General features: G+C 36.3%; 5 protein-coding genes, 1 long non-coding RNA gene and 1 pseudogene across 8 annotated transcripts; 3 read left to right on the plus strand and 4 right to left on the minus strand.

Moving 5' to 3' along the window:
- Nucleotides 1-2,486: 2,486 nt before the first annotated feature.
- LOC120198426 (fructokinase-2-like) lies at nt 2,487-4,764 on the plus strand. Its single transcript, XM_039199782.1, has 3 exons — nt 2,487-2,927; nt 3,561-3,893; nt 4,420-4,764. Exons 1-3 carry the CDS (start codon nt 2,520-2,522, stop codon nt 4,663-4,665), a joined length of 987 nt encoding a protein of 328 aa, XP_039055713.1. The 5' UTR covers nt 2,487-2,519; the 3' UTR covers nt 4,666-4,764.
- Nucleotides 4,765-6,501: 1,737 nt separating this feature from the next.
- On the minus strand, nt 6,502-9,185 carry LOC120198441 (B-box zinc finger protein 25-like). 3 transcript variants are annotated; one of them, XM_039199796.1, is made up of 5 exons: nt 9,169-9,185; nt 7,662-7,717; nt 7,397-7,624; nt 6,981-7,280; nt 6,641-6,871 (listed from the first exon to the last, which is right to left on the minus strand). In XM_039199796.1, exons 3-5 carry the CDS (start codon nt 7,577-7,579, stop codon nt 6,641-6,643), a joined length of 714 nt encoding a protein of 237 aa, XP_039055727.1. In that variant the 5' UTR covers nt 7,580-7,624; nt 7,662-7,717; nt 9,169-9,185. The 3 variants fall into 3 exon arrangements, with proteins under 3 accessions (XP_039055731.1, XP_039055727.1, XP_039055721.1); XM_039199790.1 differs by lacking the exon at nt 9,169-9,185 and having other exon boundaries at nt 7,662-7,875; XM_039199800.1 differs by lacking the exons at nt 7,662-7,717; nt 9,169-9,185 and having other exon boundaries at nt 6,502-6,871; nt 7,397-7,579.
- Nucleotides 9,186-9,844: 659 nt separating this feature from the next.
- On the plus strand, nt 9,845-11,571 carry LOC120198409 (protein STRICTOSIDINE SYNTHASE-LIKE 13-like). The gene is made up of 4 exons (XM_039199760.1): nt 9,845-10,262; nt 10,368-10,652; nt 10,759-10,926; nt 11,156-11,571. The coding sequence occupies exons 1-4, from the start codon at nt 9,898-9,900 to the stop codon at nt 11,553-11,555; spliced, it is 1,218 nt and encodes a 405-aa protein (XP_039055691.1). The 5' UTR covers nt 9,845-9,897; the 3' UTR covers nt 11,556-11,571.
- Nucleotides 11,572-11,782: 211 nt separating this feature from the next.
- LOC120198400 (probable transcription factor PosF21) lies at nt 11,783-15,157 on the minus strand. Its single transcript, XM_039199751.1, has 4 exons — nt 14,229-15,157; nt 13,305-13,437; nt 13,030-13,114; nt 11,783-12,575 (listed from the first exon to the last, which is right to left on the minus strand). Exons 1-4 carry the CDS (start codon nt 14,858-14,860, stop codon nt 12,205-12,207), a joined length of 1,221 nt encoding a protein of 406 aa, XP_039055682.1. The 5' UTR covers nt 14,861-15,157; the 3' UTR covers nt 11,783-12,204.
- A 1,893-nt stretch (nt 15,158-17,050) lies between these two features.
- Nucleotides 17,051-20,553, plus strand: LOC120198419 (annotated as a pseudogene).
- Nucleotides 20,554-20,887: 334 nt separating this feature from the next.
- LOC120198478 lies at nt 20,888-22,533 on the minus strand. Its single transcript, XR_005523372.1, has 3 exons — nt 22,370-22,533; nt 21,306-21,489; nt 20,888-21,071 (listed from the first exon to the last, which is right to left on the minus strand). It is a non-coding gene; the product is annotated as an uncharacterized LOC120198478 (long non-coding RNA).
- Nucleotides 22,534-22,895: 362 nt separating this feature from the next.
- Nucleotides 22,896-24,703, minus strand: LOC120197576. Its single transcript, XM_039199063.1, has 6 exons — nt 24,660-24,703; nt 24,540-24,606; nt 24,322-24,436; nt 23,850-23,932; nt 23,392-23,453; nt 22,896-23,035 (listed from the first exon to the last, which is right to left on the minus strand). The coding sequence occupies exons 1-6, from the start codon at nt 24,701-24,703 to the stop codon at nt 22,924-22,926; spliced, it is 483 nt and encodes a 160-aa protein (XP_039054994.1). The 3' UTR covers nt 22,896-22,923.
- Nucleotides 24,704-25,106: the final 403 nt, after the last annotated feature.

A 25,106-nucleotide genomic window follows, 5' to 3' on the forward strand; every position in this document is an offset into this window, starting at 1 on the left:
ATATGATTGTCAGATTGCTAATAGGACCTATGCAATCCCTAAGATGCCCCATAAACCATGTCCATGAATCAGAGGTTTCAGATTTGCCAACCCCGTAAGCTATTGGCAATATCCCATTGTTAGCATCCATGGCTACTGCTAATAAGTTTACTCCAAGGTATCGACCTTTCAAATGTGCTCCGTCAACTATAATAACTGGGCGCATGCAAGTAATAACGAACGAATCTACAAAATAATATACACAAGAAATATAATCATTTAAATGTGAAATGCATGTAACTAACAAAAATGAGTCAACAAAATTATATTGATTTACTAACCGTAGCACCAATGGCGATAAACAGCAACTCAAAGCGTCCATCTCTATCTGTTTTGATATGAGTTACCGACCCAGGATTTTTCAGCTTTAAATTGTGACAATAAGCCGGCAGTTGGGCAAACGATGCTTCTGGCGACCCCCTCAACAATTCCAAGGCATAACATTTGGCTCTCCAAGCTTGAGAATATGATATACTAATCTTGAATCGAGCATTCATGTCAGTCATAATTTCATGTCCCCGATATACCCTGCCATTCAAAAACATTAACTCAGCCAGAAAACCACCCAACACCTTTTTGTTTGCCTGTCTATGGTGAGGAAAAACTTGGGTTCTTGAACATGTATGTTTATCAATAAAAGTCCTAACTTGAAACACTTCGCAATCTTTTATTCTCTTTGCAATCATACGCCACGTACAATTTTTGTCAATCATACACCTTGTTTCGAAACGATCTTTGCTTGATTTGTTAACTTTTAGTTGATAGCCATCTTCCACACATTTCGTATACAAAGCTATCTTCAAGTCTTCCTTTGTATCAAAACAATCATCTTTCTTGATACGAATAACTTTTGTGTAACAATCAACTGCTTTCTTTACCAACTCTTCTTCCGGTATCTGAAGTAATTCTGGCATATTCCAGTTATACGCCCGTGGCATTTTCTTTTCTTCGGGACTTTTTCTTCTTCTTTTTCTTCTTCAGGATTATATGAATTACAGAATGGATGTTCAACATGTTCATTCACAGTCGTAACTTCCTCCTCATTATCATCAACAATACATTCTTCGACAACGGCTGTTTCATCATCAAAATTCGGGTATTGACCAATATCAAAATCATTACACGCAGGGTCTGTTTCTTCTTCTGAAACATCATCAAAATCCGTGTATTGACCAATATCAAAGTCCGGATATTGACCAAGACCAAATTTCGAATACTGACTAGTACTCACAATTTTTTCTGTTGGCTCATCATCGTCTAACTGGTCAATACGAAAACCGGAATTTGGTGCTGAAAGTTGATTGGGATTTGGATTAGAGAAAGGTTGTGGGTTTTGAGAAAAACTTAGTTGATTACTACCCGCTACTGACCCAACAATACTACTTCTAGGTTCAACAACATACAATGTAACATCATCTTGTGAAACACTAATGTAAGCAATGATCGTTCAACATCTTCATTGTCGGTTAACAAATAAACTTTACCATTTCTCTGATAAGATAGCCTAAATCCACTTAGGGGCTCTAAATTCAATTTATTTGAAACACGTAGCATTAGAGTTTCATAAGTTAACTTTGTAAAGACAATTTTAGTTGAAGATTCATGGGTAAAGGCATATATTGTAAAACACCATGAACATTATCCCATGACCCTCCAAAACACAAATCTATCCAAACATGATCAACATTAGATGATTTCATGGTTGTAAATTAATTTACTAAACAGACGAGCTGCGAAACTAAAACCTGTTGCCGGATTGGGAAGGATGTCGTTGGATATAGGAACGGATGTCGCCGGAGAGAGTGATAGATGGAGATGGAATGAGTTGCGATTTAGGGATTTAGTTTATGATTTCAGTGTTATATACCCAAAATTTCAGTGTTGTGATTTACAGATTCTCGTTGCGATTTACGGATTATCGTTGCGATTTACAGATTCTCGTTGCGATTTACGGATTATCGTTGCGATTTACGGATACGCGTTGCGATATACGGATACGCATTGCGATTTACCCATACGCGTTGCGATTTACGGATACACGTTGCGATTTACGGATACGCGTTGCGATTTATGTGTTCGCGTTGCGATTTTCATATTCGCGTTGCGATTTTGGAAAATCGCAATGCGAATTTGTACTATCGCATTGCGATTTTCAAGAATCGCGTTGCGATTTTGGAAACTGATTTGCGATTCTGGGGATCGCGTTGCGATTTTTATTTCGCGTTGCGATTTTGTTGGTCATTTTGGCAAATCCAAAAAAAGTTGGTTAAAATCGTATATTATAACTTTTTTTTGGTCACTGAGGCGATTTTCTCTTAAGTTAATTATTTATTTTGTAAACAGAATATTTTACAATTAAATAAATAAAAATCAAATTTCCGGGTTTTACTCCATTATTTTTCCCTATATAAACAGCCTTTTATTCTTTTTCCTTCTCCCGTCTTGTACTATATTCTCTCATTCTTTTTCTGTTCGAAGATATGGCAGCCAATGGCGTTGTTTCCGGCAAGAGCTTGATCGTCAGCTTCGGTGAGATGCTGATCGACTTTGTCCCCACCGTCTCTGGCGTTTCTCTAGCCGAAGCACCCGGTTTCCTCAAAGCTCCCGGCGGAGCCCCCGCTAACGTTGCCATCGCTGTCTCTAGACTCGGCGGCAAGGCGTCATTTGTCGGGAAACTCGGAGACGACGAGTTCGGTCGTATGCTGGCGGATATTCTCAAGCAAAACGGAGTCTCCGACGATGGGATCTTGTTTGACCAGGGTGCTAGGACTGCTCTCGCCTTCGTTACCCTACGCGCCGACGGAGAGCGTGAGTTCATGTTCTACAGGAATCCCAGCGCCGATATGCTGTTGAAGCCGGAGGAATTGAACCTTGATCTCATCAGATCTGTAAGTCATTTTATTGTATTTTTATTTCAAATTAACGAATCTGTTGATTTCTTCTCCTCATAGATCTTTGTTTGATTTGCCGCGCTTTTCCTTTATTCTTTCTTCGATGTTGACTTTAAAGCCATGGACAATCGGTGTTTCTTACGCGCCGTAGTGTGAGCGTAGCCTTTTTCTTATATTGTTTTTCGGATTCACACACAGTATCTAAACTTCGAAAATTTTGTCCTTTTCATTGCCCCCCAAAATTATGGCTTTGATATTGTCACCTGCCATCGATGTAAATTGAAAAGCTACTTTAGTCTTTAGCGTGGATGGTGCTGTCCAAATCACGTGCTACCTAGACATTTTTATTTATTTTCCATTTTTTCGGCGTTTTTAAATAAAAATTGCTTAAACTATACAATCACTTTTGTTTTTAGTAATTTCTATTATTTTTTAGCAAATTATTAATAATTGTATAATTAGTATAATGCTGTCGGTAGGTATGGTAGATGTGATTTGGCGAGTGAAGTACAAGTGAAGTAATATAATTGGCTTACCTAACAATTACTACCATATAAATCTAAATTTTAACCCATTTTCTTAACACTTTCAATTGAATTTGTAATTTATATTTCTTTGTTTTTCATGCAGGCCAAAGTTTTTCACTATGGATCGATAAGTTTGATAGTGGAGCCATGCAGATCAGCTCATTTGAAGGCAATGGAAGTGGCCAAAGAAGCTGGTGCATTGCTCTCTTATGATCCTAACCTTCGTCTTCCACTTTGGCCTTCGGCTGACGAAGCCAGGAAACAGATTTTGTCCATCTGGGATAAGGCCGATATTGTCAAGGTCAGCGACGTTGAGCTCGAGTTCCTCACCGGTAGCGACAAGGTTGACGACGAAACTGCCAAGAAACTCTGGCGCCCCAATTTTACCTTGCTCTTGGTCACCCTTGGTGAAAAGGGTAGCCTATACTACACCAAGGTATGCTAAATTTTATTTCCGAGAAACCAAAAAAGAATTTGACTCTTAGTAGTGCCTGTTATGGTAGGTGGTGTATTTATTTTTCTGGTAGATAATGACTTTTAGGTGGAGTTTTCCAGAGGTTTTCAATTCCTTGTGCTGGAACTGACTCGGATTGCCGAATTAGATATCATTTCTTAGATTAACCTTTGAATATATTATGTTTAATATAAATAATTATATTTTTTGGTCCATTACATTGGAATTGTTGTTCTTTGAGTAAAACCAACGGCTAAAGCAATTTACAAAGTTAACCATTGGGTCCATATATTGCAACTTGGAGTTGTTTTTAATTATTTTTATTATAAAGGGTTGGCGGTAACCTGGTAGGTGGTTTCTTCAAACTGAACTCAAATACTGTGTGCGTTTGGCTATATTTAATTTCAAGAAAACAGTGGGTCCCAATGTTACATTTCGATGTTTTTTAGGTATTGACAGTGGGACAAAACTATTTTGGCTTATGTTTTGTTTGTTATTGAAATGTCAGAAATTCCATGGGGCAGTGGATGCGTTCCATGTAAATACTGTGGATACAACCGGCGCCGGTGACTCCTTTGTCGGTGCTTTGCTATCCAAGATCGTCGATGATACATCGATTCTCGAGGATGAATCGAAGCTGAGGGAAGTGTTGAAATTTGCTAATGCATGTGGAGCCATCACTACCACCAAGAAGGGAGCCATCCCGGCACTGCCGACTGAAGCCGATGCACTTGCCTTAATCAATGGAGCTTAGTTTCTAAGCAACTTTACATTGTTTTTATCTCTTTTTCTCCCACATTTCAATGAGTTTTCAATTTATTTCCCTCTGATATGCAACCTGTGGTTTTCCTTATTTCCTTGCGGTGTAATGATGGAAACGCTTTTGTGGTTTTAATACATTAGGAAGAAAGTTTCCCATTTATAATTTGCCATGTGATAGAATATAAATGAATGAATAAATTTTGATTTGGTTTGGAAAAAAAATATTTTTAAGATTTTAAACTTTTCAAAAAGTTTAAATAGTAATTATTTATTGAATAATATTATAAATTTTAAATACACATATGAAATAAAATATGGTACATATATATGTATATTGTATATAATTAGAAAGAGTTGTTTAGATTAAAATCAATTAATACCATATTATAAACGATTATATTTAAATATGAACAAAAATATAAAAATTATATTTGATTTTACTCTACTATTCACGACGTTGCCACTGACCCTGGAGCCGCTGCTAAGGAACTGCCACGGGATCCGACCCGACAAAAAGTAATCGTCTAGGAACAAGCTTCTCCACTGCCTGTACGCCAATGGGATCCAACCGGTCAACCATTGTAGGCCAAGTTGATCACTTGCAAATGACCCTGCAACCGGTTGCGTTGTGCGTTCAGAACTTGGAGCGGAAAACCGCTCCCAAGATGAGTGTTCACTTCGACCGGAGTGAGTTGATTCAAGGAAGGCGATGAGAGAACCGATCTAGAAACGGAGCCTGTGAACTTCTTGTCGCTTAATGTGTCTCAGCTCCTTTTAACTGATCCCTGTTCCGTAATATGTCGTGACAGTTGTTTATGGGGGCAATATTAAAGATCTCAGTTTTGTCGGAAGCTTTGTTAAGCTTTCGAAAAACGTGTTGGATCCGAAGTGTAAGTTCATTAATGTCCGAAATTCTTCTCGAGAATTCGTTGTTTGTTGAACTCATTTGTGTCAATCTCCTTAACCCGGAAATCCTCGTTGAGATTGGACCGGAGACGAGGTTTTCCAATAAGTCGATCGATTTGGTTTCATGTTCTTCAATCCATCGATCCATTCCGCAATACCGCCTGTGAAGAAATTCTATGAAAGAGGAGGTTCTGTTAGCTTCTTGAGATTCTTTAAAGTATCCGGCAACAGCCCTTAAACTGGTTCCTACTAAGGTCGAGCGAGATTCCCTATATTATCAGTTAAAAACCCATCGTATCCCGTGATATCAAGCTCAATCGATCCGATCCGATTCGATTCATTATGTTGTTTTCAGGGGTTCAAACACAAAATCCCCGGGAATTTCACGCTGCACTATCCCAGAGATCCATCGAGAATTCCCATGAACTGATGTACGACGACCAGGGAATCATGTTGGGTCCGATGAAACGTTGTAACGCTTGAAGAGCTTCATTGTCTGATCTCAATGTTATCGAATGAATGAGTGCATAGACCGATGCTTAAAACCATGACGATGGAATCCGAAGAAGATGATGGGATTCGGGTTCGGGAATCCATCTCTTCGAAGAGTTTGTTTGATGGAATTCGAGTAATGTAAGTGAGAATAAGGTATAAGTACTAGTTATATTTAGATGGTAAAGACCCTGAACATCAGGTAGAAAGATAGTGAACCAATTTCGTTATGTTAGGCAGACTTTGATCTTTACTCCTTTCATCCTACTTTCTATCAGCAAAAATTATACACAAAAAATTATCAACGAGGTAAAAGAAGCATGCTAAACTCGGACATCGGCTCCATAATTGAAATAAGTTTCGTTATTCGGACTCGAATGCGAATATCGGAAACAAATATGCTCAGCATATGTATGATCATATCTCTATGTTCATGTTCGAATAAGAGTAGATACTTCAAAACAAATGCAACATAATCGTCAAGCATGATAAGATGAATACATGCTTAAGCATGCGTACATATGAAACTATAAACATATAGTTCGATCGAACTACCGACACACACCGGTTCATCCTAGATCAGGGACCGTGAAGTACTCATCATCGTCGTCCGGGATTTCGATTCTAGGCTTCTTCAGAGGCAGGGAATGTCTGGTAGGTCGGTACAAGTTCGGGTTGTTTGACTGCAGTATCGGGAGTTGAGGAACTTCTGCTGGTGCTAATACCTCAGGAGGCAATTGATCACCAAAAAGACCAATGTCTGCTAGCCACTCGAGCTCTCCAAGCTCATTCTGCTCTTTCTGCAACAAGACAATGAAAAACATTATCGGAAGCACCGGTTTATATCTATGTTATTCGGATGCGGGTGTGTAGACAAACATCTTTCGGATCATTTATCATGTTTCTCACCTTGTTTAGAGATTGAATATCCGAAAGTTCCAACAGATCATCAACAGCCCATGAGGATGCAAAGCTTGATTGTTGGGGGGCAGGCATTTTCATTGAAGTCTGAGGTGCACTCTTGTTGTGTGGCTCCAACACATTGTTTTCAGTACTTTTATTGCAACTCGAACTCAAGGAGACTCGGATTCCCGTGGCGAGGAACCTTTGATGATTCGCGGCAAGGCTGCCGGCCGGATGGATCGGTTCGTCGCAATCCCGGCAAAAAAGGGCTCTATCTTCAACACAGAAGATGAAAGCTGCTTTTTCCTGTACATCATAGATACTTATTACCACAAGATTCATAGTCTATGTTACATAATTCAAATTCGAATGTGAGTATCGGATACGAATATGTTCGATATTAAAAAAAACATGAAATAAACCTGGCATATGTCACAAGGAGGATGCTTGTCTGAAAGGCATTGAAGGAGAAGCCTTTGGTGCTTGCTTGCAAGCTTGTTAGCAGCATGAACATCAATATCACACTTAGCACAAAGTGCAGCTTCATCTGCACAGCATATCACTGTTGCTGGTGCTCTATCACAAACATCACACTGGATTTTCATCTTTTCTTTTCTTTTTTTTTTGTAAAACTTGGAACCTTTGATTCAATTCACTCTCGGAACAAAATATTTTCCCTTTGGTTCAGAAATTCAAGGGATAACCCATAGTTTAAAACCACCTAAGAAGTTAAAAAAGTTTTCCTTCTTTTTGTTCCTGAGAAACAAACACCCAAGTAAGAGAAACCAGATTTTAAAACCTTGTGAAAACGATGAAAAACTGAAGCCAAGAAGAAAATAAGATCTGGGTAGACCTTACAAAAGCTTCCCTTCTACTTTTTTTCTTCCTGAGAAAAAGAAGGGAGGAAAAGAAAAAAACCCTGGGGAAGAGAGAGAATTGAATTGCAGATTTAGTGGAATCAAAATCATGAAATTAAGTGATTACAACGATGCACCATGTTCATGGATTGTGTGGATAAGGGCACTGCAATGTGTTCATGCTACCAACTGAAAACGTGTTTGGGGGTCCCCATTATTGGTGGATATTTATTAGGGACTTCTTATTCTTTGGTACTCTTTTGTATTTAGTCTTATTGTGTGTTCAGTCCCTGTATCTTTCAATTGTTTTTAGTTCTTGTTTGATCTCTAATTCAAAATTCAATTAAATCATGTTTTTGAATGTTAAAATATCAAATATTTAATTTAAATAAATTTAATAATAGTTTAATTGAAATTTTGATAAATAGAGGAATTAAATTCTTGGAATTGAACATAAGAGACTAACTCTTGAATCTTGAAGAGTACACGGACTGAAGGCATAATTAAACCTTTATGTTTCAACAACAATGTTCAAATTGTTACAAGAAGGACAACATTCGTCATCCAATATACATATGGACAATAAAATTAGAGGGCCAAAGTTATAATTTGTTTCAATTTTAGCGTGATTTTAATTCTTTTGGAGTGGATTTAATTCTTTTGGAGTGAATCACATCATACGTCTTTAAATTATGATTTTTTTTTAAATTGGTTCTTAAACTTCTAATTGTTCCAAATTTTCCTTAAACTATGACTATCCTTCTAAATTTTTCCTTAAACTTTTGAAAATTTTAGTTTCCTCCCTAAACTATTTCCTTCATTCTAAATTGTTCCCCAAACTTTTCAACATTTCAAATTCGCCCCATATTATATGTATATACCAATCACATTCCATGTTAATAAAATCTAGGCCAAGCTATATTATTATATGTTTGAAAAAAAATAAAGTTTAGGTTAAATTATGGTTAAAACTAATTGCATATTTGGATGAATTTAGGGATTAAATTGGAAGATTTTAAAGTTTGGGGACCATTTTAGAATGGGTCTCATATTTTGAGGATAAAATTGGAATATTTAAAATTTTAAGGACTAATTTAGAATGAGTATTATAGTTTGAGGATAAAATTAGAATATTAAAATATTTAGGGATAATTTATAATAAGAATAATAATTTAGGGATGCATGATGCGATTAACCCTTTTTAAGGTAAAAAGTAAAATATATGTAACGTTAATAACAATATCTTAGGTTAGTAATATATATTAGAGAAAAATTTAAAAAGATAATAAATATGACGATAAAATACACCCTAGGTCACTCAATTATAAGAAGGTTACTTTTTTTTCTTTAAAAATTACAATTTAATCGATTTAAAATATTAGTATAAGCTTGTCACTCATTTGTTAAAATCGAACATGACGTCTAATGTGACCGGTACAATATCCGTTTTAGTTTATGAAATTTATACATTTTATTAGTTTGGTGTTAATTCAAAATAATCCAATAAATTTAACTATTCGTATTTAAAAATTTCATCAATTTAATCATTTTTACGACAATTGAGTCATAAGATGAAAGCATTAGTTTAACAACTGCATTGTACTTTAAAGCATGAATAAGTTACTATTATATTGTTATATTATCAAGAAAATAATATAATATTTATGAGGGAAGAAAAAAGATTAAATCGATATAATTTTTAAATATGAATAGTTAAATTTATTGAAATATTTCATATTAGGATCAAATTGATAGAATATATAAATTTTAAGGACTAAAATTATTATACTAAATTATGTCACTGTTATGTTAAAAAATGGAGACTTCTCAACTTACAATCTGAGTACAAGAGTCCATTTGATGGTCTTTCTCATAAAACAAACATGGCCAACAATAAGAAACCTGCTTTCACCATATATCAGAGAATACACATCAAATGCATGTTCTCTAACTTCTTAACCAATGAATTCCTACCCACGTAACCAATTAACAGTAAATTAACCACTAAATTCAAGATACCAGAGATTTGATTGATCTTTCAGAGGAAAAAAGAAAAAGAATCATCAATGGAGAAGAAGGGCGAGCATAAAGAAGCTTTCTTGCAGCACCCGGTTTTGTTCATTGCTGTTCTGGTTCTTGGTTTCGTTTTGATGGATCCTTTTGAGATCGGACCGGTCGGTGGGATCGAGTTCAGACCGGTGAAACATGACATTGCACCATACAAGGAAGTGATGGGAAGTTGGCCTAGAGACAATGAAAGCCGGTTGGGAAATGGGAAACTTGAGTTTGTTGATGAAGTTTTCGGCCCTGAATCGTTGGAGTTCGACGGGTTTGGTCGTGGTCCTTACACAGGATTAGCAGATGGTCGAATTGTTCGGTGGATGGGTGAGGGTATCGGATGGGAGACATTCGCCATTGTTACATCAAACTGGTGAGCTTCTTTGGTGTGCTATCTAGGGGTTTTCATATATACGAAACTATCAGATTTGTTGCTCACATTCTTTATTTTTGTGGTGGAAATGTACATAAAATGAAGGTCAGAGAAGCTATGTGCCAGAGGTGTGGACTCAACAACATCAAAGCAATGGAGACATGAGAAATGGTGCGGTCGACCACTCGGGTTAAGGTTCAACAAAAACAGTGGAGATCTGTACATTGCAGATGCCTATTACGGACTGCTTGTGGTCGGACCGGCTGGTGGACTCGCCACACCATTAGCGACTCATGTGGAAGGGAAGCAAATACTGTTTGCAAATGATCTGGACATCCATAAAAACGGTTCCATCTTTTTCACAGACACAAGCAGGAAGTACAATAGAGTGTAAGTAAACAACAATACTTGAAACATCCCATTGTTTTTTCTCAAATCTAATATGTATATCTATCTACCTACAATGAAGGGTTACTCACAGAAGATTATTGAGCAGGTATCATTTCTTCATTCTGTTGGAAGGCGAAACAACCGGAAGGATTCTCAGATATGATCCTCCGACAAAGACAACTCATGTGGTGTTGGATGGCTTAGCTTTTCCGAATGGGATTCAGTTATCTCTGGACCAGAGTTTCCTCTTATTCACTGAGACTAGCAATTGCAGGCAATTCCATCTCATTCTTTGTGTTCTTCAGAGTCTATTTTTGGTACAAACGAGACCGTGTTCTAGGGTTAACACAAGGGTTACAGATATTGGGATTCGAATCCCAAGTCTGCATGCATAAACCAACTGGCTAATCCAGAGATTGTTGATGTTTACTGAACACTGGTACCTGATACTCACACTAGAACCTTATTCTGCATTTTGATACTGATTTTTGACATGGTGACAGGCTAACGAAATACTGGCTTGAAGGACCAAAAGCTGGGACAATGGAGATTGTTGCACATTTACCCGGTTTTCCGGACAATGTAAGAATAAACGACAAAGGTCAATTCTGGGTAGCCATAGATTGTTGCAGAACTCAAGCACAAGAGATTCTGGTTCAGAATCCATGGATCAGGAACTTATACTTCAGATTACCCATCAAACTGAAGATTTTAGCAAGAATCGTGGGGATGAAGATGTTCACGGTGATCTCTCTCTTCAATGAAAACGGTGAGATTGTAGAAGTTTTTGAAGATCGAAAAGGCGTGGTGATGAAGTTAGTGAGTGAAGTTAGGGAAGTTGAAGGGAAACTGTGGATTGGAACTGTGGCACATAATCACATTGCCACTTTATCTTACCCTTGAAAATCTGTCTCATTTTACTTACAATATGTTTGTCTAGACCATAAACTGTGTTCTGTTCAACTTTCCTTTGATCATGAACTTTTTATCCCTGTTTTTTCTTCTCTAGTTTATCAATGAATTTGTTGCAGTGTTGAGAAAACCGAATCAGAGATCAAACCGGTTAGATATTTTGTTCAGTTTAATCAGTTCATGCAATTGACTTACTGTAACTTGCATGGCAGCCGACAGATGTAAACAACATTTTCAAAACACTTAAAAGACAAGCTTAAGCAAAATTCCATAATAGTCGTAATAACAAGACGAATAAACAAAAACACCGTGCCTGGCGACATTCGTATTAGAACTTTGAATGCATCACAAGCGAATAAAACTCACATGAAAAACTCATACCTAACTAATGTCATCAATGGTTCCGCCCTTCAACCTAATGATGAAAGAAAACGTAACCGATGAAAATTGGACAATTCCTAAAAGATATACCATACCAGAAGATTATATAACTAGAAATAAATGTTATATAAAGAGATTGATGTGAAAGAACAAATGGAAAGAATAAATGTTGTCCTATCTAACAATGGATTGCAACCAAAATTTTTTGAATCGGAAGCGAAACGCCCATCAATACCTGTCCCTATGGATTTTTAACTCCTCAATCATTTGATGCGGTTGAGCTGACATCTGAAGACGGACCATCTTTCAGGTTTGGTAAAAGCATAGATGCCCTAGCTCTCATCTCTCCTGTCTGCTGTTGCTGCTCCTGTTGATGTTGTTGTTGCAGTTGTAGCTGTTGAAGTTGATGCAATAGATGTGGTGGAATCTGATGCTGATGCTTTTGAGACTGAATCTGAAGTTGCTGCAATTGCTGCGCCGTTAGAAGAGCCTGCATAGCATGATTATTCGGGTAGTGTTGCTGACTACCTCCCAAAGATGCGTAGTTCATCCTTGGTCCACCTTTTGACATGGATTGAGAAGTCAGCACTTTTAGATGCTGGATTTCTTCTTTCAGTGCACCATTTAATGCTATCAGATAACAAAAAAAAGGAGAAAACATCATTAATGCAGGCAACAATAAAAGCAGCTCGAGCTTTAGTGAGGTGCTCAGGATAAAACGAGCAACATTTTATTCCCAACTAATATACAAGCCAAAAGTTGAAAAACCTACTTTAAGAACCATTCAATTACATTGTAATAACATCTTTTCTACACACATTAGAGGTGTCGGAGATACTGTTAAGTGTAAAATGCATATCTATAAGAAGTGCACTGAAGGTATGTAAATACAAAGAACACACATCCAGCATGTTGCAGATTCAATCTATTTTTTTCTCTCTGATTGCTATCCAACCAAATTCTCACAAGCAAGATCTTTCAAACCTTTTTCCATTATGATGAAGAGGTAGTAGACAAAAATAATAAGAAAAGCAATACAGAAAAGCTATTGTTATTCGAATGAAGTATATAAAGAGGTGCTCACAATCTTGCAAGTAAACCTGTTGCTCCATTGTTTGCAACCGCAGCTTCAACTCACTATTTTCAGCAGTCAAGCCAGTGGAGTCTGTCTGCTCACATGTTACCATGGGAAGAGTCAAATGAACCATATTAGATCTAAATAAAAGAGAACATATAAACAATGAAGTACAAAATAAAAGAAAATGAAGGTCCAACGGAATATATACATGCATATGTATATGAACAGAACCTTTGAATTAGCAAACACGTGAGAAGAAGATGCAGTGCCGATGCAAATACCTGTAATAGAGTCAGCTGAGCAGAGACTGTCGTTGCTTCTGTTTGCAGTGTCTGTATTTTCCGCTCAAGCTCAGCTATATATCGCATCTTTCTTTCCTTTGACCTTGCAGCAGACTGCCTATTTGCCCAGATCCTATTACATAGCATAGAAAATAAAGGTGGTGCCAAAGAAAAATATATCAGGGTAACAACATACATTCCAGTTCTAGAAGCGATGAAATCCGATAGAAAGACAAAGATTCCTTAAATGAGAGGGAAAGAAAAGGAACCGAAGGAGAATTATCAAAAGACACAAACATGGGGAGATAAAAGAAATCGACTATAACATAAGCATTTGCACTAGCTTCAAATTAAAATATAGTTACATAGTCTCTTTGCTATCACATCTTTATCGAACTGGTTTCAACCGGGCAGCAAGTCACTTAATGCTCCAGTTCAGGGACGAACACATGATTCTATGCCGAGGGACAACTTTTAAAATTTTAGGAGGGGGTGAACTTAAAAAATTCTAATGGGAGAAATCAGATCATCAATAGAAAATACAGAGAAAATATCTAAAATAAATGATAATTAAAAAATTTCCGGGGGACTGCCCCCAGCCACCTCTAAGTCAATCCCTGCTCGAGTTCAACCTGACTACAAAAAAACAACATTATATGGAGTAACTTCAATAACAGGCAACACATCCATATTAACTCTAAATTCACTCATGAGTTTTGACCAAACTCATATAGACGAAACTTGTTGTCATTAAAACAATTAAAGGAAACAATCCTAACCTGCTTTTAGCCAAAATCCACAAACTCTCCTTATAAAACATGAACCTTTTATGTCAATTCATAAAGAAAAACCGGTAAGGCAGTAAAATTCCATTCACTTAGCAATCTAAGAATTCGAAATGACAAGATAACAAAAAGAAAACACCTCTTAGCACGCTTGGGGTCAACAAGAGCAAGCTCAGCAAGCTTAGCAGCGGACATTGCTTTCTTAGACTCAGCAGGCGAAGCCTCCGCCAAACCAGACATAAGCATTTCCGGCTTAATACTTGTCGACCCATCCATCGACAGGCTATGTTGGTGCCTACCTCTAGGCTTCCTAGAAGACCCAACACCATTACTCGCATTTTCCTCACCCAACGTCCACGTCCCTCCTCCCGTACCCGCCGTTGCTGTAGATTTACAGACCTGAGACGACGAGGTGACAGAAGAAGAATTGAACTTATTTATATCAAGATACGCAGACAAAATTTCCTCCTCCGCTTCGTCGGACGAAGCCCCGTAGGTTGCGGTTGCCCCCGCAGCGCCGAGATCACTGTCGAAGTTAAGATCATCCAGAAGAGTTATGATCTCGGATTGGGCACGACGGTGGCCTAATTTCTTCGGTGGATTATCAGGCATTTCGCTTATATCGTGGCAGAAACGATTCGAATCCGAAGTTTGACCGGAATTTACCGGTTCGGGTTTCGCATTTGAAGTGTTCGTAGCATTTCCGGCAAATGATAACCCCGAAACTCGACCTGCCGTCAGCGGTAAGCCTGGAGATTTGTCCTTCTCCATTTTAATATATAAAACCAGAAAATTTAAAAAAAGAAAAAAATCCAAAAAAGGGAAACGAGTTTTACAAATGAATTACGTAAAAAAGTAAAACCAGGGTCCAGGGACAGCAAAGATCTAATGGACAGGACAATTACAAAGAAATTACGTAAAAGGTAAAAACAAACTGAGAATTCGGTGAAGGAAAAGGGAAAAAATGGCAAAGGAAGAAGATTTTCCGGGAAAATGAAATGGGTTTTCAGGGACAGGAAAATCAACATTAGATCTTCAAATTAAACAATGGAGTAGAAAAATGGAAGGAAATCACTCAGAAAAAGAAAAAAGGAAAAGAAACGAAAAGGAAATGGGAAGAAGAGAAGGGAATTGGAGAGAAGGAATCGAAGAAAGGCATTGATTGATTACATGAACGAGAGAAAATCACATTGTGGGAAATCAAAGGAGAATAATTTCCCCCCCCGGGAATGGAGAAAATTTGACAACACTATTTTATATCTGGATTTATTTTCTCGTATTTATATACATGCTGTCCAAAATATTAGGTCATATGCTGCCACGAGCCCCTATATTATCTATAAATTTTAAGTTTAATTATTATATGTTAATTCAATCGATTAAAGTATTAAAATCTCAGTCCTAACCACAAAAATATAATTAAATTAATATTTTATTCAAAAATTAAAATTTTCTCTTGCATATCAATAATATTAACAAAGGTAAATTATATATTTAGTCGCTCACCTATTTCTATAATTTTGTTTTGATCACTCAACTATTTTTTTCAAAATCATACTCAACGTTATGTTTAAGTTCTATTTTTGTCACCCGCTATTAAAAAATTAACAATGTTACTTACGTATCAACATAAGATAATACCACGACATCATTAAAAAAATCATCACGTCAGTAGTTTTATTTATTTTTTAACGATGGGTGACCAAGACGGAACAAAAATATAACATTATATATGATTTTGAAAAAACATAATCCGGTGACCCAGATGGAACCGCATAAATAAGTGGGTGACTAAATACATAGTTTACTCTATTAATAAATAAAATATTATTTTTTAAACATTAATAATCGAAAATAATTGAAATTAATCATTTTAATAATGAGTAAACTATACATATGATCGTTTATATTTTTGGTCCGATCGATTTTAGTCATCAATTCAAAAAAAGTGATTTTGATCCCTTGAGTTATCAGTATGTTTGATTTTAGTCCTTCAGCTGTTAACTCCCGTTATTCTAACGGAAGTGTTATTTGTCGATTTAAAAAAATACATGTCTTCACCATCTTATTTCAGTTTTGGTCAGTCCATACTCTATTTTCTGGGTTGTATGAACAGGCAAACTAACAATTCCAAAATAGGATAACAGAAACAGCAAGCAGCAAATCATGTACAAACCTTTCATTTTTTTTTGAACAACATGATTAAAACAACAACAATATCAAAGAGTATAAGCTTTTGATTGTTCTTGAAAGACAAATTCAAAACAACAGCAAGCATGAGACCAAAGTAATCAAAGTGTAATGATTGAATCCGACACAAATCCTAAGATCATAACATTTCTTACACAAATGCCATGATTTTAAAAGAATATCTGTAACCTATGGAACTTCAACAAGGTTATCAGAAATTACAAAGCTTCGTGAATGGGAGGCTACTTGTACGACATGAAAAACATAGAAACACCTGAGCATATAATGTATAAAGAATCTAAAGACTGGTAAAAATCTTTTAAAGAGTGAAAAATAAAGTTAGAAAGATATACTCTAAATAAAAATTGAATCTTTCCACTGAAACTCGTGTGTTTTTCAATGTTAGCCAATGACACACGAAGCAAAAAGTGTTGAGGAAATATGAGAGTGAGCGATTCAACTCCAATGCTCAAAGTGAATAGCAGAGAGGTTGAAAACCTGACTGTCTTCAAAGGAGATGATACAACAAATAAGAAAATAAACTTTTTAGTTTCTTAATGACCAGTCTTCCTTACATTCGTTGCAGGTTATGGTGGATCCACTATAAGAAAATAAGATGTCGAAGTTAGTCCAACTTAATCTTGTATTTACACGCTTAAACGCTGAATCCCAGTGCTCTCTCGAGTCCAGATCCCTACTCGCTGCCGGCGGCAGCCGCAGATGAAGTTGTACTAAAGAAACGAACTTTACAACATAGGAATCAATGGATGAAGAAAAAAAGGAGAAACGAAAAAGGTTAAAAAGGTGAAAGATAAGCTCAACGATGGCGAACATGACGATCTTTGGTGGTGGCTAGTTCAAAAAGGGATCAAACCGTCGTTCCTTTGTATATCAATATTCGCGCTATTGGTTCGCGTCGCCGTTGGGCTTCATTCATATTCCGGCGCCAATACCCCGCCAAAATTCGGCGACTATGAGGCGCGAAGGCATTGGATGGAGATTACTCTTAATATTCCAGCTAAAGACTGGTATCGCAACAGTACTTTTAACGACCTTTCTTATTGGGGACTTGATTATCCGCCATTAACTGCTTACCAGAGTTACATTCATGGGGCTTTTCTTAAAACCTTCGATCCTGATTCCATTGCACTTTTCACTTCGCGAGGCTATGAATCTTATCTTGGGTGCGTATTTTTTGTTGGCTTTTCATTGTTTCTTCTTTTAGATTCTTAATTTGAGATTGATCGGCATCTGATTGTAGTGTTCGGGGAAAAATGGCAGGAAATTGCTAATGAGATGGACTGTTTTATCTTCTGATGTGCTGATATTCTTCCCGGCAGTTCTTTATATTGTGTTAGTGTATTGTTCTATGCAGCTTTGCATTGGCCAAAACAACGATGTAGCTTGGCACGTTGCAATGATTCTACTGAACCCATGCTTGATCTTAATTGACCATGGAGATTTCCAGGTATTTTCAAGTCCCTTTTTCATTACAATTCTAATTAAATTATGAAAGATTCTGTTGGATCTTAATATTTGTTTGGTTCCTTTTGCAGTATAATTGTATCAGCTTGGGTCTTACCATAGCTGCCATTGCTGCAGCACTCTCTCAGAAGGATCTTGTTGCTTCTGTGCTATATTGTCTTGCTCTCAACCAGAAACAGGTGACTTATGGTTTAGCTTTTTTTTTTTTTGCAAATTTTTAAGTTTTCATGCTTCCTTTGGATTTGTGTACTGTTTGATCAAATGTGTGGTTTACTGCATCACGGATGTTATTTATTGTTTCTCAGTAAAAGCTCCTAGTCATATTGCTGTAGGACAAGTTATGTTGCTACAACTCTTTGTTTTTCTTTTAGTACCACTGTTCTACACATCTTTGAACATGTGTAAGGGGAATATACCTGTATTGAGCAGATACTTGTATCCAACACTCACATGACATGAGTCCATTAACATAGAGGACAAGTAACTCAAAAAACTTGATTTCAGAAATATCAATCTTTCATTTATCCGAAGCCCCTAAAACTATTAGAACTTGCGTATTTATAACTGAACCAAACCTTGATAGAAACGTGAAGTAAGTCCTAATTTGAAGAAAATAAGGTAATAATAAGTATTAAGTACCCTACATGATTTAAAGTAGCCATACATGAACAAATGTTATCATTAACCACATAATTCAAAATAGCATATGTGTTCTATATTACTTAATCTTTACAACTATTTTGTGAAGTCATATAATACTTTGATACTTGATAAATGCTAATAGATGTCAGAGAAAGTAATTTCGATGGAAAATATAAAAGTGTAGATTATTTGTAAGGTTCCATATCGAAGATAACTTTTCAAGAAGATTTCAAGTTGCGTTCCTATTTTCTAGCTTAACCATTGAATTGAACATTTTTTCATCCTTATCCTTTCCTTAGTACCCAGAAGAGCCTTAGTGAAACTTGTTGGATGTACTAGCATGAGGGCATATTTCAGTCAAGAAACTGAGGATACACTGCTAACAAATGAAAAAGTGACTGTATCGATTAATCAACATGAAAAATCAACAGATCCACTTAAAATTTATTTGTTATTTGTTTTATGTAAGATGTTTATTTGTTTATTTATTCAGGATTAGAATTATAATGTGGATCTTCTTATGCTTTTATGTTTTCCAGATGAGTGCATATTTTGCTCCTGCCTTCTTTAGCTATCTGTTGGGTAAATGCTTGAAGAATAAAAATCCACTGCTTCGAGGTGACAAAGCTTGGATTGATGGTTATAGGAACGTTTTCTGTTGCGTGGTGGCCATATCTTCAGTCAAAAGAGGCTGCTTTGGCTGTAAGTGGTAGAATGAACTTCTCTTTTTCCTCTTTAAGTTTCTTTACTGCTTAATTAGCTTTCTGTCTTTAGCTTGCTCTCATTGATTTTAATAGAACTCTTTTACAGTTTTTCTCTTCCTTGTTTGTCCGGAATTGATGCTTATCCCTAAAGAAATGAACAGCACTATGTTAATTACCTTTTTCTTTTATTGAACATACATTTACTTATGGGAGTTATTTTGGATTGGTACTAATCTGCTATTGATCTTTTCGTCAAACAACAGGCCAGATGCTTCTCAATTTTTAATCATATTGCATCTAGTTGGTGTGGATCTAGCTTTTTAATTGAGATTGGAATTCAAGGCAATAAGCAACCAAGGGCATTGACCTCTCCTTGAGGTTCGCCCATCGAAGTATCCCATATTGTAATACTCTTGTCTGGAGAGTGTAATAATCTTGTCTGGAGAGTATAACTGCTTGAGCACTAAATGAAACTTTTGGACCATTCCCATAACAATGGAGAATAAAAATTATAAAATACAGTATTTGTTATATTTCCTTTTAACAGAGGTGACACGTCATACTTAGGGTTTGAATACCAAGTCACCATCTTGTCGAAAGAAAATTTTCATACTGGTTCTTTAAAAATAAAAGAAGAGGAAAATTTTGGTCATTTAAGAATGCCATTGTGACTTCCTCCAATATGATTGCTTGTTGCAGGTTCTGTCTCGTCTTGCTCCATTTGAGAGAGGGATATTCGAGGATTACGTGGCTAATTTTTGGTGCACCAGTTCTATGCTCGTGAAATGGAAAAAATTATATAGTACACAATCATTAAGGATTTTTGGCCTTGCCGCAACCCTTTTAACATGTCTACCCTCAATGGTTCAACAAGTCCTTGCTCCGAGCAGTAAGGGTTTTCTCTATGTGTTGCTTAATAGTTCTCAGCATCATTTCTCGTCATTTAAATATGCAGTGCATGGGAAGTCTATTCTGCTTCCGCTTCTGCCTCTTACCCTATTAGCTTTGGAAGTGCATCAATCGTTACTCTGGTTAACACACTTTGCCATGTTCTCTATGTTTCCTCTTTTACATCGGGACAAACTGGTTCTAGCATATATTGCTCTTTATGCTCTCTTTTTACTCGTCTATTTTGCACCTGGTGGGCCAAGTGGAAGACGCAACGGCAGCAAGACTCGTGATCATAGCCAAACGACCAAGATAGGCATGGAATTCATTTCTTCCATTGCTTTCCACCCACTTGTAATGGGCTTTCTCGGTTTGTGCTCTCTGGTTCTGCATGTTATTTATATCACCATGCATCCTACGAATAAGTATCCCTTCCTTTTCGAAGCAGTGATCATGCTTATCTGCTTCTCTCAGTTCGTTTTATTCACTCTCCAATTCAAAGCAGTGGATGCTATCGAAACATCTAACATCAAAAGTTAAAGAAAAGTTTGTTATTATAAACTAATATTTTCCTCATGATAACTCATCCGAATCATTTTGTACTGATGACATTTTACATGATGCATGATGTAGCAGAGCACACTGATTCGTTAGTAATTGGTTGAGGATGACAATTTACATGCATATATGTATATGTATATTTCTTGATGAATAGGTTTTGCATATTTGTAACTTATGTTAATCTCTTACTAAATATTTTCTGGTTAAGCTGGTACCAGACATAATGAATCCGAATAAGGGCAATGAAGGTATCGAAAGAACTTTTGCAACTATGCGCCTCTTCAACCTTGTAGAGGTTCCTATTAAAATAAGAATCAACATCTCACCAATCATCAAAAAGTGCACAGATCACCGAAACACCAAAAATATAAATCCATTACAGAAACTTTTGCTGAGTTTGAATGTAAAATGACATAAAATACAATAAAACTTAGAATCAAACTCTATTTAGCCTAGAAGTTGAATGATAGACTTGGTGCAACCCTATTTTCACAGGTATTGGACACTCAAACCTGCAAAAAAAAAGTGAGGTTATGGTCAAAACTCATTACCAATATCGTTATGTTATCGACATTATAAGAAACAACACTAAGGTCAACGGTAATGCTGCTAGCAATGGAAACTACAACACGTTTCCACTACATTATGAGATAAACAATGATCCATTTTATCTAAAATTATGTCATGGTGGTTCGTTTGAAAACAAAGGAAAAAAGAGGCTACTATATTCATGCATATCAATCTACCTGGAGGAAGGGACTGCTTCAACTTCTCAGCCTTCTCGGCATCAGAAACGCAGTGTGTGTACAAGTACTTGGAGCAACGGACCTTGAACTTAACTACATCTCTGCTATTCTTGATCTTTACCGAGCGTGCATCTTTCCTTCTGGCGGTGAGAAGGAAGTCTTTGATCTCATGAATTTGCTTCGGCTGTGTGCATCATAACATGTAAATCAGAGATCATAACCATAAACACAGAAAGGTAACATCTATATTGCTCCAACTCTTCATTGTCTAAAAGTATCCATGTCCTCTTTATGTCCATACATGTGCACGGAAATACGGGACTCTAAATACATGGAAAATTTGAAAACAAATGAAGATACCAACAAAGGAAAAAACCGGTATCCAGCTTACACACAAGTCCGAGTAACATAAGGTCACACTAACAAGCGAATAAGCAACTCAAAGCACAAGGCAATAACACAAATTGATACTAAAACAATTAAAAAAACTTAACAAATTCTTTACAAATAACATGATCGGATACCTTGGAATATAGTGGCATAGAAGATCATTGATTATTGAAGTTCTTTTATACAAGTTTATTATCCTACAACATTTATGATCTTGAAACAATGGGGACTTTTCATAAGCAAACATCATAATTAACACATTAAGCACCCTGCATTTCACTCCAACTGAACTTAACATCTATGTCGACTAAAATGATACTAAATACCTGACAGATGATCCAATATTAAGCAAATCAAACAGATGTTGCTAAACAAGAAAACCCCATCAATGGAAAAGTGTTAATTATCATGATTGTACAGTTTCTAGAACTCTTGAAGACATAGCCCACATCCACCATTTTTCTTCTGTCTTCATAAACTCCATTTGGAAGTTTTCAAGGTTCAGTCGATTTCAATTACAGAAGAAAATTGGAAAAAAAAAGAAGTAACAAGGAAGCCAGAAACACACACACATATATACAATCGGCGGTAAACGTAAAAAGGAGGTAACGAAGATCAAATCAACAACAGGTTCAGAATCTAAAGAGATAATTGAAGAGAGAAATAAGCTTAACCATTTTCGATTGAAGCTAGTTGAAACCCAGACAACAGAGCACGCTCCAGACCCTAATTTCTGTGATATTCAACGATTATATACGCTCCCAACAAAACCCTAGGGGATATATTGTTTTAGGTTAAAATATGATCTTAGCCCCTGTACTCTTCAAACATTTAGAATTTAGTTCTTCAACTTTTATTTTTAGGCAATTTAATCCTTGTACTTTTTAGATTGAAAGAAGTCCAAGTATTAATATTATTAAATTTTCTCCGTTACAACGCCATTCTTCTGATTAAAAAACTACCAAGATAGTATTTCTATTTAAAATTATCACATGAATGAATTTAGCAAAATAATTTTAAAAAATGTTAATAATTGAATTTAAATTTTAAAATCAAAAAGTAAGATTAAATTCTAAATATAAAAAGTGCATAAACTAAGAAACAAACTGTAGAGTTGAGAAGTAAAATAAACACACTGAGCGTCGACGGGCAATTGTTTTCCCGTTCATCAGAGATGCGCACAGCACTGTGTCTAAGGGGAAGGTAAATAGATAAGCTAGGAGGACGATCACGGCATAGGAGGGGGTGGAGGAGGAAGGATGGCGTTGGCAAGGTTAAGGTTCATTTTCACCGGGAGTTGTGGCATCTGCTTCATGATATCGGGCACGTTGTCATTCATCCTGCAAATGGAAAATCAATAGAAGCATATCAGAATCCTCCCGATACACATGTTCGGATATGCTTTGAGCACAAGTGATGAACGGTAGATTTTAAGTAAAGACTCAGCAACATAGGGGGAATATGCCAAATAATATTTGCACCCGCAAGATGGTTTAACGGGTTAAGAATAGTTGGCATGTGTAAAAAAAAAACGAAGCAAACCTGTGTTGCATCCGATCATATGAGAATAAGTCAAAGAAAAGAAAAAGTGCATAAACTTCACAATTGTTCAAAGAACTCGATTCTTTTGTATCGAAAACAAATTAAGATTCCAACTATTATAGAAACGGATGTTTAACAAAAACCAGGAACTTACACATTCAATAGTTGGAGAAGGTTGTCACGAGTTTGGGAGAGGAGACCGATATTTTCCAGTACCTGGAAAAGGGTAAAGGAGATAAATTCCATTAGCGACCCGCCAAGGCTGAACAGCACAGAAGTTAGGCTTCATCCACGCCAACTCAAAATATATGCAACTACACTCATAATATATGCCAACTCAAAACATTACCGTCATGGTAATGTCAGATAATAAGAGGAGACTCTTCGAATATTTTTAACTATAGTAAGCGGAAAATTGAAGCTATAATACTTGGACTCTGGTATGTCGAAAATCTCCAAGTTTTTCCATGTATCTAAAGGATCTTTGGGAGGTCCCATCCCCATACTCAAGTCTGAATATGCATCAGACGTTGGTGTAAACAGAAGAACTTCAAGAAAAATGAAGAGTGGAAGTAACACAGTAAATTTGATCTACTCATAACATGCCAATACCTGATAAGATGCAAGATTTGTAGATATTTGATTTAGGGCTTGTGCGTTCTGCTCCAGAAGTTCACCTGCCACCCCGATGATGGCTGTGAAAAGGCATTAATGTAGTTTTTCAATTAAATTTTCCAATAATAACAGCATAGATGACAAAAGGAGATTTCATGCATAGAAAAATTCGGCAACCGTAAAACTAAATAAAACTATATAGAGAGAAAACACCAAAAATTCAGTGCAACTACTAAAGCAACAGAATATGAGATAGTAAAACTCAATTCCTACTTCAAGACTATGTATATAAAACTTCTTTCATTATAATACTAATTATATCTTGATGAAAATGTAAACTGATAAATTTAATTAAAATTGCATGCTAATAGGTCTATTTTAATAAAGTATAAAACTTGAAAGAAAGAAAGAATCAAAGAAGACTTAGCTATTACGAGCAACGTAAAAATTGTCAAGGATAAAATCCAACCTTTGAATGGAATACCATCATTATAGCCCATAGGAGCCATTGTGGTTGGATTTGGGGAAACGCTAGATTGACCAGCAGAATGTGTAGGCTTTGCTGAAGGATCAACAACTCTTTCCTGAAAAACAAAAACAAAAGATATTTGCTAAGTATCTATTGGTCCAATGTATGATTATAATAAAATCATTGCTTTATTTCTCATCATATCAACAAATTATTACCATGACCTGGAAGCTTTGAAAGAAAACTTCCCGGTTAAGTCTAATAAATTCCAAGTCTAAATATCGGCTGAAATCGTGAACTTCTTATCAGCAGACAAAAGACTGTTCAAAATTCCATACAAGTTCCCCCCTAGAGAGGAGGCAGGAACTAATTCAATCTCCATCCAACATCTCTACTAAGAAAAACATGTACTATTATGCTAAACTCAATAACTCTCCTGAGGTCGAGTAGATTCCCTCCAACACCTCACATGTATAATAGAGTTTTTGAGTGTGAATGAAAGCAGTCATTCACATCTTTTCAGGTGTGCCTGATTGGAAGAGAGATAGATAAACAGAGAACTTATGCATGTCAGTTTCACAGAGATTTAAATTACTTTCAGCTTAAGTCTAATTTTATTAATTTTAGGTAAGAAACTAAGACGGCTCTTAGGAGCAATCAAACACAAATAAGTGCAGCTTTGCACACACAAACAGAAAAAAACCAGTAAATCTAACCTTTTTGTCTTTACTTTTCCTGGCTGAGCTGGCCTCTTCCTTCCTTCTCTTGCTACACTATTTTTTCTG

This window comes from Hibiscus syriacus, unplaced genomic scaffold, assembly GCF_006381635.1.
Source record: "Hibiscus syriacus cultivar Baekdansim isolate YM2019G1 unplaced genomic scaffold, ASM638163v2 tig00004779_pilon, whole genome shotgun sequence".
NCBI classification, from domain to species: Eukaryota; Viridiplantae; Streptophyta; class Magnoliopsida; order Malvales; family Malvaceae; genus Hibiscus; species Hibiscus syriacus.

Excerpts from the sequence above, each read along its gene's own strand:
- LOC120198426 (XM_039199782.1), top strand. The coding sequence starts at position 2,520 with ATGGCAGCCAATGGCGTTGTTTCCGGCAAGAGCTTGATCGTCAGCTTC. Across the intron at positions 2,928-3,560 it reads ACCTTGATCTCATCAGATCT|GCCAAAGTTTTTCACTATGG; the intron begins GTAAGTCATTTT and ends TTTTTCATGCAG. Across the intron at positions 3,894-4,419 it reads GTAGCCTATACTACACCAAG|AAATTCCATGGGGCAGTGGA; the intron begins GTATGCTAAATT and ends TTGAAATGTCAG.
- LOC120198441 (XM_039199800.1), bottom strand. The coding sequence starts at position 7,579 with ATGAAAATCCAGTGTGATGTTTGTGATAGAGCACCAGCAACAGTGATA. Across the intron at positions 7,281-7,396 it reads CTCCTTGTGACATATGCCAG|GAAAAAGCAGCTTTCATCTT; the intron begins GTTTATTTCATG and ends TATGATGTACAG. Across the intron at positions 6,872-6,980 it reads ATATTCAATCTCTAAACAAG|AAAGAGCAGAATGAGCTTGG; the intron begins GTGAGAAACATG and ends GTCTTGTTGCAG.
- LOC120198409 (XM_039199760.1), top strand. The coding sequence starts at position 9,898 with ATGGAGAAGAAGGGCGAGCATAAAGAAGCTTTCTTGCAGCACCCGGTT. Across the intron at positions 10,263-10,367 it reads GCCATTGTTACATCAAACTG|GTCAGAGAAGCTATGTGCCA; the intron begins GTGAGCTTCTTT and ends CATAAAATGAAG. Across the intron at positions 10,927-11,155 it reads ACTGAGACTAGCAATTGCAG|GCTAACGAAATACTGGCTTG; the intron begins GCAATTCCATCT and ends ACATGGTGACAG.
- LOC120198400 (XM_039199751.1), bottom strand. The coding sequence starts at position 14,860 with ATGGAGAAGGACAAATCTCCAGGCTTACCGCTGACGGCAGGTCGAGTT. Across the intron at positions 13,438-14,228 it reads GACCCCAAGCGTGCTAAGAG|GATCTGGGCAAATAGGCAGT; the intron begins GTGTTTTCTTTT and ends GCTATGTAATAG. Across the intron at positions 13,115-13,304 it reads CTCAGCTGACTCTATTACAG|ACAGACTCCACTGGCTTGAC; the intron begins GTATTTGCATCG and ends ACATGTGAGCAG.
- LOC120197576 (XM_039199063.1), bottom strand. The coding sequence starts at position 24,703 with ATGGAGATTGAATTAGTTCCTGCCTCCTCTCTAGGGGGGAACTT. Across the intron at positions 24,437-24,539 it reads TTCAAAGCTTCCAGGTCATG|GAAAGAGTTGTTGATCCTTC; the intron begins GTAATAATTTGT and ends TTTGTTTTTCAG. Across the intron at positions 23,454-23,849 it reads CAAATCTTGCATCTTATCAG|GTACTGGAAAATATCGGTCT; the intron begins GTATTGGCATGT and ends ACCCTTTTCCAG.